Below are 15,676 nucleotides of genomic sequence, written 5' to 3'. Positions count from 1 at the left end.
GCAGATAAAAGTGCTTAAGAATCCAAAAAGCATTTTTAGTAGATGATGCTTAAATTATTTAAATAGACTTTGAATCCTAACTTTTCAGTCTCCGACGAAATGTTTTGTATGTTATTTGTCAACTACCCTTTTTGTAGTGATGTATTATCTAATGCATTTATGGACACATTTACCGTACGTTATATAAAAAAAAATTAAAAAGTCGATATGGGTTGGAATCACAGACTGTAAAAAAAAATATATGAATCATAGGGTCGGAATACATATGTTCGCATGCGTTCCTCCCCGGTCTGATTTTCATGTTACACCTCACACTTTCACGTGTAGCGCAAACTTCCGTTCGGAGTGTTTTTGCAGAGTGGCTGCGGCGTGTATGATGGTTTCCTAACTTATAATATTACTCGAGTTCATTGCTATCTCAGCTAATAACAGAAATGCTGCAAGAAGAGTTTGGGGAGATGACTCCCCAGCAGCTCGCTGCTCCCGTCCACACAGTGGAGGTGAGTGAATAGTGACATGAGTGCTATTTCAAAAATAGCGTTACTATATTGGTTAACGTTAGATATGAATGAGAGGCATTGCAAGGTAATTGATTTGTCCCCTTCTATACTGCAGGAAAAGTGGAAGCTGCTTCCAGCCTTTTTGAAGGTAAAATCAAGTTGTCAGCGTAATTATGACAACCATTATTATAAATTAAACAAGAAACATGACAGCACCTGGCTTGTGTCAAGCAGTGACAGCACCGAGACATACTGCGATATTTTATATTACACACTTTTTTACTTTGATAATTATCATTTGAGAAATGTTAATGTACTCACGATAATTGAGACTACATAACTTGTTTGATAGTAAAATAGATTAAGAAAATAAATGATTTTAAAAATAAAATATTGATGTTATTTGCCACATATCTACTACACATGTAGACACTCTTTTTTGCATATTATATACATTTTTAACGTCCAGGAAGATTTATTTGAATTTAAATGACGATGATATATTTGCAGGCTCTAATTTTTTTTTTTTTTTTTTTTTTTAAGGTTAAAGGCTTAGTAAAGCAGCACATTGATTCCTTCAATTACTTCATCAATGTGGAGGTTTGTTGACAAATGAAGTTATGTTTTTGGTTAGTTTTTGTACCAGCAAAATAATGTTATTTTGACAAAAAGATTAAGTAGCATAAACTAATGTCTACTTACCTCTCCAGATAAAAAAGATCATGAAGGCGAACGAGAAGATCACGAGTGATGCTGACCCAATGTGGTATCTGAAGTAAGGATATTGTTCAATTAGACTTTTCACAACATTAATATTTTCACATTTTTAACACCTTTACTACTGCTATTTTAATTTTTCTTTCTATTGCTGTATTTATTAACTTTTATTTTAGTATCCTCTCTATCTATCTATCTATCTATCTATCTATCTATCTATCTATCTATCTATCTATCTATCTATCTATCTATCTATCTCTCTCTCTCTCTCTCTCTCTATATATATATATATATATATATATATATATATATATATATATATATCTATATATATATATCTTAGCTTATTATATATTTTATATGTCTTATAAAGCCTTTTTTGATTATTGATTATTTGCCTTATTGTTATTCGATTCAATCGCAATTATTTAAGAGAACGGTTTGAATTTCAATCACATTTTGCCAAAGAATATAAAATAAAACAGTTGTAAAGTATACATATAGCCAGAGTTCTTCCTTCATACGAAATGAAGGTTTGTGGGTTTAATCAGACTGCATATGTTATTTTATTATAATATTATATAAATCTTCTCAGCATTAAAGTAAATCATGGACCTGTTTGATTGTCATTTTTATATTATATAGGATTCCAAGTAAAAAGAAATTATGTTTTAGGCTTACACTGTTGGTGATATGAACAAACCATTATAAAAAATAAATAAATCGTTAATTCCAATTATTTGTATGACTAACACATCAACACAAAATTCATGAACATGACAGTGGCAGGCCTAATATAGCTATAATTATTTCAATTTGAATAATCATTCTTTGGAAGTGTTTCATCTGTTTACTTCAATGCCAGTTTTTGAAATTATTTACAGAAATTTTAATTAAACTATTAAAAATAATTTTCGATAATTCTATTAACAGTAAAAACACTGCCTGTTACATCTCATCCGTCCCTAGATATCTCAATATCTACGTAGGCATGCCTGATGTAGAAGAAAGCTTTAATGTAACCAGACCAGTGGCACCACATGAGGTAACATCTTTATTCACCTGTGACCTAATGACTATTTTTAATTAAAGCAAACTTAAAAGGTTGTTAATGAAAGAAAATACGAATTGAATATAGACTGCAATATTTGCTTATGATATTATTATGCTTTTTGACTGCTAGTGTCGCCTGAGAGATATGACATACTCAGCCCCCATCACTGTGGATATAGAGTACACCCGAGGCAGCCAGAGAATCATTCGCAATGCTCTCCCAATCGGAAGGTAATTATACTCTTGCTAAAACCTTTGCATACGCCTCTTAATATGCGTTTCCTTTTTGATTTCAAATGAGCTTCTTCTTTTTTTAATAGGATGCCAATAATGCTGAAAAGCTCCAACTGTGTCTTGACAGGAAAGACCCCAATGGAGTTCTCTAAGCTCAATGAATGTCCCCTAGACCCAGGTAGATTATCTTTGAACCTCTCAGACTGTCTCAATGATCTTTCATTGTTTGTATAATAATCCTATCTAAAGCTCATATGTGTGGGATCAGGTCATGGCGCATAAGTACGATACAGGATTTGCTTGTGTGCAGGTGGTTATTTTATTGTGAAAGGGCAAGAAAAGGTCATTCTCATTCAGGAACAGTTGTCCAAGAACCGCATCATTGTGGAGCAAGATCGCAAAGGTGCTGTGGGAGCCTCGGTCACCAGGTGATGGAATTTCCTCTTCTGCATAAATTATAATAATAAACCCGATTTAAAGATCAACTTTAATTGATATACAGGTCCTTCTCAAAAAAATAGCATATTGTGATAAAGTTCATTATTTTTCATAATGTAATGATACAAATTAAACTTTCATATATTTTAGATTCATTGCACACCAACTGAAATATTTCAGGTCTTTTATTGTTTTAATACTGATGATTTTGACATACAGCTCATGAAAACCCAAAGATCCTATCTCAAAAAATTAGCATATTTCATCCGACCAATAAAAGAAAAGTTTTTTTAATAAAAAAAAAAGTCAACCTTCAAATAATTATGTTTAGTTATGCACTCAATACTTGGTCGGGAATCCTTTTGCAGAAATGACTGCTTCAGTGCGGCGTGGCATGGAGGCGATCAGCCTGTGGCACTGCTGAGGTGTTATGGAGGCCCAGGATGCTTCGATAGCGGCCTTAAGCTCATCCAGGGTGTTGGGTCTTGTGTCTCTCAACTTTCTCTTCACAATATCCCACAGATTCTCTATGGGGTTCAGATCAGGAGAGTTGGCAGGCCAATTGAGCACAGTAATACCATGGTCAGTAAACCATTTACCAGTGGTTTTGGCACTGTGAGCAGGTGCCAGGTCGTACTGAAAAACCAAATCTTCATCTCCATAAAGCTTTTCAGCAGGTGGAAGCATGAAGTGCTCCAAAATCTCCTGATAGCTAGCTGCATTGACCCTGCCCTTGATAAAACACAGTGGACCAACACCAGCAGCTGACATGGCACGGCCCAGACCATCACTGACTGTGGGTACTTGACCCTGGACTTCAGGCATTTTGGCATTTCCTTCTCCCCAGTCAGTACCGAAAAAAGTACTTTGGACCACTGAGCAACAGTCCAGTGCTGCTGCTCTGTAGCCCAAAAGTGGCTTGACCTGGGGAATGAGGCACCTGTAGCCCATTTCCTGCACATGCCTGTGCACGGTGGCTCTGGATGTTTTTACTCCAGACTCAGTCCACTGCTTCCGCAGGTCTCCCAAGGTCTGGAATCGGTCCTTCTCCACAATCTTCCTCAGGGTCCGGTCACCTCTTCTCGTTGTGCAGCGTTTTTTTGCCACACTTTTTCCTTCCCACAGACTTTTCACTGAGGTGCCTTGATACAGCACTCTGGGAACAGCCTATTCGTTCAGAAATTTCTTTCTGTGTCTTACCCTCTCGCTTGAGGGTGTCAATGATGGCCTTCTGGACAGCAGTCAGGTCGGCAGTCTTACCCATGATTGCGGTTTTGAGTAATGAACCAGGCTGGGAGTTTTTAAAAGCCTCAGGAATCTTTTGCAGGTGTTTAGAGTTAATTAGTTGATTCAGATGATTAGGTTAATAGCTCGTTTAGAGAACCTTTTCATCATATGCTAATTTTTTTAGATGGGAATTTTGGGTTTTCATGAGCTGTATGCCAAAATCATCAGTATTAAAAAGACCTGAAATATTTCAGTTGGTGTGCAATGAATCTAAAATATATGAAAGTTTAAGTTTTATCATTACATTATGGAAAATAATGAACTTTATCACAATATGCACATTTTTTGAGAAGGACCTGTATTTGCTCAAAGTGTTTTACATTCAAATTTTAAGTAGAATTAATGTTAAACTCCAGTTGTGTGCTCATATATCTTTCTTTTGTCTCTGGATTCAGCTCCACACACGAGAAAAAAAGCAGAACCAACATGATTGTGAAACAGGGCCGCTTTTACCTAAAGCACAACACCCTCTCTGAAGACGCGCCTATCGCCATCATCTTTAAGGTGAGAATTTGGTTCAAGACGTTGGTTTTGAGCATGATGGTTTTGTATCTTTATCTACGAAGTTGAATTAACTGTATGCTATGTGCAGTTCATGCTACTAATGGCCATGCTCAGCTCATGGTTTAGCTCATTGACAGTCCAGTAGTTGTGAGGCCACATTCTGTGTCCAACCAGCAGATGGTGAGCTTTGACAAAAAATACACTGTGCAACTTGGCTGAAAATCAACTACTACACAAATTTAAAAGTATTGCTAAAATATATAATATCAGTACCCAAAATATTTAGGGAAGGTTGTTGTTTTACAAATGTATACTTTATTCAGAAAGGATGCATTTAATTGATTAAATAAAGCATTTATAATGTTTTTTTATTTTATATATATATATATATATATATATATATATATATATATATATATATATATATATATATATATATATATATATATATATATATATATAACTGCTTGATTTTAGCAAAGATTAACCTTTTTGTGACACATCCTTGAGCTTGGGGCAGGACTTTAGAAATATATTTTATAATGTGTTTTTATGATGTTGGAGATGTACGGTGTTACTTGCCATTAGGATTTGTAAGTATTTCTGAACTATTGAAATGTGATGTTGGGGGATGACAGTTTAGGACACCAGACCAGTTGTGAAGAATAAAGACCAAGAGTCAGGATTGTGCTTAATTAAAGAGAAATTTACTGAAGAATAGTTTGCAGTTTCATCAACAGAAGATGGCTTCAAGTCTCACAGGGAGTTTGTAGTCCGCGCTCTCCCTCAACCGTTTTTTGTACATACAATTTCTCGGCTGTTGTACACCTAATACTGATCTGCAATACAGAACCCTAGCGTACGTACTTGGATACACAGGCTTTTCCAAGGTTGGAGTTGACAGAGCCCCAGCTCTGACCAAGTTTCCTAAAACACTGATAACTGATGTGCTTTCTCTCAGTGAGAGGTACAGACAATATTCACCATAATTCTTTAGTGTTTCAGTAAAAGGAAAAAAAGGACTCTTACTGCGCTCCTGGCATAGGGAAGGCCATCAGTCACTCCTTCCCATATATGAACTTTAAAAAACAAATATGAAGAAACAATAAATAATCAGTTGATTTAAGTAAAATCATAATTGTCAAAATCATAATCATATAAAATCATTATGATAATATAGGAGGATACTTTAATTATTAAATGAATTAGGATATATTTAGGTATATTGAAGTGGCAGTGGATGTCAGAATCCGCACCTTTGTGTCATTGATGGCACTTTTGACATCTAAAATGGCAAATCCAAGTCTTTTCTGAAGCATTTTAACTAGATTTTTTATTTAGTCTTCCTTTCTATGCATTTTAATGAAGTTTATTCTGTTCACTTGCACTACACTTGCATCTGATAGTTTGAAACAGATATTTAAAACGGCTCAAATTAGAGAACCGTGTCTCTGTGACGGCTGTTCCACCTAATTCCCTCACCCCAGGCTCTCTCTAAACATATGGGTCTGATTGGTAAGGGACAGAACGCGGGGTAAATTGGCTATGGAGCTTGTTTGCTTTGCACTTGTCTGTCCACAGCACATTCCACCAGGATTTCCCTGCAACACAACAGCCGTGCCAAACGGTGGAGACCTTTAAGCACTGTGATCCACCCAGTCCTGTTCCCACAGTTCCATATTAGCATAAATAAATGTCATTGAGGCCTATGGCACCATATTTACCTTTACAGCAGAGTCCTACATACTGATTTTTTTTTTTTTTTTAATACAGTTTTAAAAACAAAGTGTATACTGTGTGTTTTTATATGACCTTAAATAAGTACCTTATTCTCTATTAATCTTTTTATTAACCTTCAGGCAATGGGAGTGGAAAGTGATCAGGAGATAGTTCAGATGATTGGCACGGAGGAACATGTCATGGCTGCTTTTGCTCCCAGTTTGGAGGAGTGTCAGAAGGCCCAAATATTCACCCAAACTCAGGTACCTCAGACAAGATCTCTGCCATCATTTAAAAGAGTTGATTGCATTGAGTAATACATTAAATAAAAACAGCAGTGCTAACAAAAATGTTTCTAGAAGTATTACGAAATAAATTTTTATAAAGTATCCAACTTTAGTGACAAATGTTTTTGAGGTGCATTATCAAATGCTGAGGCACATTTAGCTGAATGTGACATGTATTATTCATCACAAGCCCTAACAATGGGTCAGCAAGGACCATATCTGCATCCTAGCAACCTCTGTCTGAGGGGATGTGAATGCCTGTTTATGTGGTTGTGACAATGTGTGGGCCTCATCAAAGGGCCACTAATGAGCCTGCATGTGTGCACCAATTGACCAGCGCAGACCTCAATTAGATAAGATGTGTCGAGAAACGGTCAAGAGTTTTAGTTCGTGTTATGACCTCTCGGGGCAGTCTTATTGCAACCTGAAGTGCCTTGAAACCATAAACTGTAAAAAAAGATGGACGACGCCCCTTCAGTACCTTCCATTGGAGAAAAGTGAAGCTGCCTATGTCCGAATATGGCATCGACCTCTTGCGATAATTTGGGACCTGCGTCTGCACAGTAGTGAACTTAGGACCTGAGTCTGAGCAGTAGAGAGCAGGACTTAAAACCTGCCCAGTGCCCATACTCCTGCAGTACCTGTTAGTACTGTTTACTGCAGAACAAGTCATTGTGTCAGTGTAAACTGTGAAAAAATAGACAGTTATAGACAGCTCCAGTCACCTCCCGAAAATCTTCAAAAAAGACTACTTCACTCAGAGAATATTTAGTAGTGAGGAAATTGCACCAATGGACTTATCTCACAGGTGGCACCTATGATGGAGAGACCTGAGAGCAACCCATTCTTTCACAAATGTTTGAAGCAGTCTGCATGCCTAGGTGCTTGATTTTATACACATGTAACCATGGAACACCTGAATTCAATGATTTGTAGGGGTGTCCCAATATTATTTATATATATAATATAATTTTTTTTTTTTTTTTAAACTTTCTATTCATCAGAAAATACTTAACCCTTATGCATCCCTCGGGATGTTTTCAGCCACTATGGGGTGTTTTTGAGTCTTCATTTGGCCATAACTGTCTCTGTGTTTCAGCAAATGGAATAATTTTTGGTGACAAATCTTATTTTTACACACATTTTGGGAAAGTGCTTTGAAAATTTTTACAAAGTCAACGATACACTCTGGGCAAATTCACTACCCTTCCATTACCCTCGTGGCTGAAAACAGCAACTAAATTAAACTGCTATAAAAATGTAACGGATAAATATTTGTTTTCAATTTTTTTTTTGCATAAATCTATTAACCACCCCAAACTTTTAAAAAAAGTTTTAACTGATCAAAACTTTTTTTTTTACTCTTTAATTGCCATTTTCATAAATTGTCATTGATTTGGGGGGAAAAAACACACAAAATGACTGATTTTTAATATAAAATGTAATTGTGGACTGGATTTTTTAACCTTTTATCCCAGTCCTGGACATGTCAAAGATTAGACAAAAATTGCTTTGATGTATTGTTAGTTTTTGTGCAGCATCAGATTTTAATTTGTTATTTCCTCCTCGTGGCTGTTTTTGCCTCATTGACTTCCATTATAACCACATTTTTTTATTGCAAAGCCATGACACCATATACTCATTTTTATACGCACTACACCATATACACATTTTTTATTGTTGATGGTTTTCCCTGTTGGGAAGAGGTAAAAATTGTAATTTTTACAGTTGATAACCAGGTGGCACCATTAACCCTTTAGATAGGACTGTGCAAGAAGAGCTTAGTTTCTGGCTTTTCTATGGTGTTTTCAATGGACTTTTCTATGGAGTATCATTGTGTGTGTGTGTGTGTGTGTGTGTGTGTGTGTGTGTGTGTGTGTGTGTGTGTGTGTGTGTGTGTGTGTGTGTGTGTGTGTGTGTGTGTGTGTGTGTGTGTGTGTGTGTGTGTGTGTGTGTGTGTGTGTGTGTGTGTGTGTGACCTTTGAACACTTGCGTCTGAGAAAATCAAAATATGCACTTCAGCAGAGCACTCAGAACTACATGAAGTCAACCAAAACAAAGTGAGTGTATTTATACACCTGCTGTCTTTTGATGGTTGATAAATTGATAAATGATGGCCATTATCTCTGTTTGCATTGAATTTTCAGCGCTGTAACTTTGCAGATACTGTTTATGCTCAAGCAGCAACATTACACACTGACTAAAGTTTAAAAAAAGTGAAATCGCATGCAACCACCCCTTTAAAAGAAGTAACTGAAATAGAACACATTTTATTAGTCATTTATAACAATAGAAGCAATAAATTCACACTACTGTTTTTACTGTATTTTGCTAAAATACATGCAGTTTTGGTGAGGCTTAAGATTTAAGATTTTTTTCAAATGTTTTGAGTTGTTCAGAGAGTTCTGACATAGCAACAAATGTGTTTTTTACTAAATTAACTGGAAACATTTTAAGTTGTTTTAGCATAACTTTAAGGAACATTACTTGCAACAGTCAATTGCACATCATTCCATGCCTCAAAGTGGGTGGTCTAATAGAGAAGCCTAATCTGTGTGACCTTTGACATCTGTAGCAGAAAAAGTTGCTGGCTCAGGTGTGTGTGTGTGGGTCCAGTTCTCTGATGCCTCTTTAGAGAGCAGTGAACCCTGCACCAACTTGGTCACTCCAGATTAAACGGTTTCATTTGATGCATTTAATCTTATTAATTGAGGCTCTAAAACATTATGCCTTTCATTCTTTAATTCATAATAAAAAACTTTGAAATGCAATGCTGCAATCAAGTCTAAATACAAATGTGAAAATATTTTTAAAAGTAAAAATTGTAAATGTTGCATTAATTATTGTCTTTTTGCACTTTTGTTTCCTTGCAGGCACTAAAATACATTGGTAATAAAGTGAGGCGTCAGCGCATGTGGGGCGGCCCTAAGAAAACTAAGATGGAGGAGGCCAGAGAGCTGTTAGCTTCTACCATCCTCACCCATGTACCTGTACGTCATTTGAAAATGAACATAAACAAGTTCTTGGTCTAGCCAGAACCATCACCTTGTGATATGAAGTTGAAATCAGAGTATAAATAGTTTGCTAACTGTTTTTGGACCTGTCATGTGTGTGTGTCTCACAGGTAAAGGAGTTTAACTTTCGAGCTAAGTGTATCTACCTCGCTGTGATGGTACGTAGAGTAATTCTTGCTCAAGGGGACAACAAGGTGGACGATCGAGATTACTATGGAAACAAGCGTCTGGAGTTGGCTGGCCAGGTATGTGCTTCTATAATAAAAAGTATTCTATAATTTCTGTACATAATCATTCATAAACGCATGCATAAGATCCTCAATTCTACAGCAGCCTTAACACACTGCTTTTAAAATGTTTTTGGTCTAATCATTTTTTTGTTTGTTTTTGTTAAAGTAATTGATACTTTTATTCCTAAAAGATGCATTAAAAGGATAAAGTGACAGTAAAGATAAAGAAATGATTTCAAATGAATGTTGTTTAAAATCTTTTGAACTATTAATAAAAACTGTATTGTGGTTTTCACAAAAATATTAAGTGCAACAACTGTTTTCACATTGATATTAATAATAAATGTATATTGAGCGCCAAATCAGCATATTACATTGATTTTGGAAGGATTGTGTGATAATAATATGAAGCTTTGCCATCACAGGAATAAATATTTTAATTTACATTAAAATTGCAAACAGTTATTGAGCTTTTTGAGCATAAGAGACTTCTTTCAAAAATCCCAAACTTTTGAACGGTAGTGTATGGTAATTAAATTCTCTGATCGTCTCTGAAATATTTATGTTCTAAGGGTTCAGACAAGACATTTGGTTTGTACATTGAGCTCTGCTGTTCATATGGGAAAATGGGTTCGATTCTGACCTGTGTCATGTCCTGATTCCACACACAAAAAAAAGCCATCCTGCTCAAGCTTCAGCTGCCCATGTCGTGACTGATGTTCCAACCGAGATATATTCACACACATAAACGCAAGGCTCATGAAATATTCACTTTAGAAGGAAGAAAGTACAATGTGCAGCACCACTCTTTATCCATCCATCCATCGCTCTCCTCTATCCATCTCTGTCTGCCTTTTCCATTCACACCCCCTCTAATTCTATTAAGAATGACTGACAACCCCTCTAATCTCAGGCCGTTAATTATGATAATGCTTGTGTTTATTTATTTGTTTTTATCCTGCGAACTAAAGATTAGAGCGTATAATGTTTGTTCAGTATCTCTTTGAGATTGTCGCTCCTGTCTTGTACGACAGATTTCATATTACAACCTGCATATGGGCTCCGTCTCGCTTCTGCAAGCAAACATTTTCTGGACTCTTGTCTAACATAACTGATCTCTCTTTCTCAGTCTTTACTCTCATTAGACACACTGTTGGCCTCTTATGAAACTGATCAGAAGCCAAAACCACCAGATACAGGCTTGGCTAGTGCCCAATCCCTCACCTTCCCTTTTGTTTCTTCTCTGCTTGTCATTATAATACCGTCATTATTTTCCCAATGCTTTGTTTCATCTGCGCCCCCATTCTTCTGCCTTCCTCTCCATTCCCAGCCGTCCCGCTTTTGTTGTGGGCGAGATATGTGGCAGCAACGCCCGACTGCAGCCCAGCCAAACTCAGGGATTTCTCCTCTTTATTATAATTTAGCCCGGCTATGACAAAAGAATAGCCGCCTTGACTGGAGCGATTGAGCTAATCCACCAGCCTGACTGTGATAATGTAATTACCGCTGTCTTAAGTCCTTTAATTTCCCCCCACCAGCACCGAGGTGGGGTGTGTTTATGTGTGTACGTGCTTGCCTACATTAGTGTGTGAGCAATTCGGAGTTGGTGAGTGACAGGAACCCTTTCAGCAGAGCTTTACGTGCACATGCCCGCTTCCCAACACCTCCAATCTCCTTTCTCCTCATTTACGATTCCCTGACATTCAACTAATTGGCCTGGCTGGGCCACGGAAGCTTAATTTCTTTATTAATTTTCGCTGAGGATGTTTATTTTCACATATGCAAATATGGTGCACATGGGGAGGGGCTTCTATTGAAGGAAATCTGAAAGGCCGGGGCAAAGTTATCAGAGCATGGAAACACCTGTTTATTAAATCTGGGATAAGACGGCGGAGAGAGGGAGGTTTAGAGCCAGATAAAGTTAATAAAAAAGGCAAAGGCACCACTTGCGATTGGTTATGAAGTCGTCTGTTGTCTGTCCAGTTTGATGAGATAATTTCGAAGGGTGTTAATGACTGGAATACAAATATGTAATGTTAATTTGCAAGATGATACATGGGTTGATTTGTACTCACTTCAAGGAAAGTTGTAATGCTTTGTTTCTGCGTTCCTTAAGCTCCTGTCCCTGCTGTTTGAAGATCTGTTCAAGAAGTTTAACTCAGAGCTGAAGAAGATCGCTGACCAGATCATCCCCAAGCAAAGAGCAGCTCAGTTTGACGTGGTGAAGCACATGAGACAGGACCAGATCACTAACGGCATGGTTAACGCCATCTCTACTGTGAGTCCAGACAACCAGCGGTCATTTGTAACCAATGCACAGGGCAGGACACATCAGGAACTTAAAGGGATAATTTACCCAAAAATGAAAATTCTGTCATTTACTCATGCTCAAGTTTTTCCAAAGCTGTTTGAATTTCTGTCTTCTCCTGAACACAAAAGAAGATATTTTGAAGAATGTTGATAAACGGACAGTTGATAGACTTCATTGACTTGACTTCCATATTGTGGGGAAAATATACAATGCAAGTCAACTATTTGGTTACTGATATTCTTCAAAATTATCTTTTTGTGTTCAAAAGAAGAAATTAATTCATACAGGTTTGGAACAACTTGAGGGTAAGTAAAGGATGACAGAATTTTTATTTTTGGGTAAACTATGCCTTTGAACACTATTGCAAGAGTTCCCGTTTGTTTCCCTATCCATACCACTATATTGATTTTTTTTAAAGTTTGTCTGAGAAACATTTCAATTTAATTTCAAACATTTAAGCAAATTCTGTCAGGTATGTCTAAAGACTTGGTGTGCCTTTAATTTAAGATCAGCACAGTGTTGCTTAAGTGTTATTTGGGTTGTTGACATGACATTGCATTTCCGCTGTCACACAAGATAAAAAATTATATAATTAGTATTGTCATCATTTAAAATGAAGTAAATGGTTAAACATTTCTTTGTTTTATGTGGACCTATTCATGTAAAAACTGATTTGGCTTTAGATTATTTTTTGAGCCAAATCTCAGATTTGTACTTTGCTGTTACTGTTTATAAAGTCTATTTTAAGTAAATGACACTATTGTTTTTCATCCATATGTTTCTAAAAGCGTAGCAACTTGATACATTTTGTCACTGGAAAAATATGTCCTCCGGTGTGACACCATATCCAATTTATTTTAATGTAATTAATTAAGTGAAGCCCATGACATGTGCACATGATATTCATTCTTTCTGTCACACTATATGGCGCATTTCATTCAACATGTTGAAAAAAAGAGTGTAAGAATTGACAGCTAATGACTCCTTATTTTTCTCAAACATCAGACTTCACACTACATATGCATTTTTGTTTCAAAAGTGGTCTTACAAAAAAAAATATTGTTTACTGCTTATTTTTCAATACCCATTTCATTTTTGTTTTTATTTATTTTTCATTTGTGTAATGTGTCTTCCAGGGAAACTGGTCTCTAAAGAGGTTTAAGATGGACAGGCAGGGTGTGACTCAGGTTCTCTCTCGCCTCTCCTACATCTCAGCCTTGGGCATGATGACCAGGATCTCCTCTCAGTTTGAGAAAACCAGGAAGGTTAGCGGTCCCCGCTCCCTCCAGCCCTCCCAGTGGGGCATGCTGTGCCCTTCAGACACACCTGAAGGAGAGGTCAGTCTTCCTCATTTAGAAAACACCACCATCTTGTCAGCATCGTCAATGGATGTTGAATCGAAATTGTTATAATTGTTGTGTAGGCTTGTGGTCTGGTGAAGAATCTGGCTCTGATGACCCACATCACCACTGACATGGAGGACGGCCCCATCATCAAGCTGGCATTCAACCTGGGAGTGGAGGACGTCAACCTTCTGTGTGGAGAGGAGTTGTCCTACCCCACGGTCTTCCTCGTCTTCCTCAATGGTATCTGCTCACACAGGCAGAACAAAAGCAAAACAGCATGTTTTTTCTCCCTTTTTTTTAAGCGCACAGACATTTGAATAATATTCAAATGAACCTCTGCCTTTCCAACACTACAAAAGGGTGTGCCATTGATTACCTTTTAATGTCATGTCACAGAAAACTCACCCCACTAATTAATTCATGTATATGTTTTTCACAGCTCTGATAAGTTACAAATTATACAGGCCTCCGCTGTGGCTAATTAATTAGCAAACACAGCAGGTGTCAATGCATAAATAAATACAATCCCTCCCAAGTTAATCCACAAACATACTTGCCCACAAAGTGACTCGCACAACATTAAGGCTGTTTATGCATCTGGGTGGCACCATAGTGGGCCGTTCATATTACTCTAAGAAGCCAAAACTTTTCTTTGAAAGTGCATTAATACTGCTGTCACACATGTGCACATGTAAATCTAAATTAGTTTATGGTACAATTTTTTTTTTTTACCTTGTTGTCCTTTTCTAGGTAACATTCTTGGAGTGATCAGAGACCATCAGAAGTTGGTCTACACTTTCAGACTAATGCGACGAGCTGGTTTTATAAACGAGTTTGTGTCCATCTCAACCAATTTGACCGACCGCTGTGTATATATTTCTTCTGATGGGGGCCGTTTGTGCAGGTACCACAAAGTTTTGCAAATCAATTGTTTTCTTATCCATTTGGAATAACTGGTTTTAAAACCAGTACCGGATGGTTAGTGTCCTTACATTGCACAAAGACATTTGTATTGCATTCTGTGTGCTCCTGGCAGACCCTACATCATTGTGAAGAATGGACAGCCAGCTGTGAAGAACAAACACATTGAGGAATTGTCTCAGGGCTACAGGTGCGTTTGAAGCCGATCAATATTTGAAAGTTACATTTGAATGGAGAGTCCAGTATGCAGATTTAAGACTGTCTGATGCATGCCTTTTCACTTTTTTTGTGTTCTTACCACCCACTTTTCCCTGTAGAACATTTGAGGACTTTCTTCACGAGAGTCTGGTGGAGTATCTGGATGTAAATGAGGAGAATGACTGTAACATTGCTTTATATGAGCATATGATCAGCAAGTGAGTACAATAATTCAGGCCTTTAAAGTTTTTGGACAGTTGAACCACACCTCAAAATGTTATTTTGTTATCTGATATAATTTATTTGTAGGGAAGCATACTACATCTGTAGCATATTATTTGTCTAACAATTTTAGAGAAACAAATTTTTTTTTGAATTTGTATTTATTACCCATTTATTTATGCACTATTTATAATTTTAGAGAATTTTATTTTAAAAATGTTACAAATTGGGTAACACTTTACAATAAGGTTTATTTTATTAATATTATTAAACTACATTTTTATATTGTTAACATGAACAATACTTCTACAGCATTTATTAATTATTAATCTTAGTTCATTTTCATTTCAACATTTACTAATACCAGGGTATCCGCGGGGTCTTGAAAAGTATTAAAAGTATTAAAATTCAATTTTGGGAAAATTAAGACCCTTATAAAGTATTAAAAAGTCTTATCACGGCTTTATAAAGTCTTAAATTTTGAAAGTATTTTGTTCAAGCTTTGTCAAAAGAGTTTGACTCCAAAAAGTATTTATAAATATATTTATTTTCATCCCCATAAGTATTAAAAAACAACGGGGTGCTCAGTCTTAGATCGGCTCGGAGCGCGCGCGCCAGGGATGGAAATTAGCACCGCCACCAGCCAAATGCGGCTGATTTTGAGTTGTGGCGGGTAAACTCGCTTCACCTACCGA

At 36.8% G+C, this 15,676-nt stretch overlaps 1 protein-coding gene across 1 annotated transcript in view; it reads left to right on the top strand.

Moving 5' to 3' along the window:
• The first annotated feature begins 297 nt into the window (after nt 1–297).
• The window catches only part of polr3b (polymerase (RNA) III (DNA directed) polypeptide B), a 28,191-nt gene continuing 12,812 nt past the window's right edge, over nt 298–15,676 (top strand). The window contains exons 1-18 of the mRNA XM_067420305.1: nt 298–500; nt 616–648; nt 1,044–1,100; nt 1,211–1,275; nt 2,187–2,262; nt 2,401–2,501; nt 2,591–2,682; nt 2,815–2,932; nt 4,625–4,733; nt 6,593–6,715; nt 9,613–9,729; nt 9,864–9,998; nt 12,100–12,261; nt 13,431–13,631; nt 13,718–13,880; nt 14,391–14,544; nt 14,677–14,751; nt 14,879–14,977. Coding sequence (XP_067276406.1) covers nt 435–500; nt 616–648; nt 1,044–1,100; nt 1,211–1,275; nt 2,187–2,262; nt 2,401–2,501; nt 2,591–2,682; nt 2,815–2,932; nt 4,625–4,733; nt 6,593–6,715; nt 9,613–9,729; nt 9,864–9,998; nt 12,100–12,261; nt 13,431–13,631; nt 13,718–13,880; nt 14,391–14,544; nt 14,677–14,751; nt 14,879–14,977 — 1,946 coding nt within the window. The 5' untranslated portion in view covers nt 298–434. The remainder of the gene's footprint in view (nt 501–615; nt 649–1,043; nt 1,101–1,210; nt 1,276–2,186; nt 2,263–2,400; nt 2,502–2,590; nt 2,683–2,814; nt 2,933–4,624; nt 4,734–6,592; nt 6,716–9,612; nt 9,730–9,863; nt 9,999–12,099; nt 12,262–13,430; nt 13,632–13,717; nt 13,881–14,390; nt 14,545–14,676; nt 14,752–14,878; nt 14,978–15,676) is intronic.

Source organism: Pseudorasbora parva, chromosome 16, assembly GCF_024679245.1.
Source record: "Pseudorasbora parva isolate DD20220531a chromosome 16, ASM2467924v1, whole genome shotgun sequence".
Lineage (NCBI taxonomy): Eukaryota > Metazoa > Chordata > Actinopteri > Cypriniformes > Gobionidae > Pseudorasbora > Pseudorasbora parva.
Note: the sequence above shows the minus strand (reverse complement) of the source record. Positions and strands in the feature narration are given on the sequence as shown.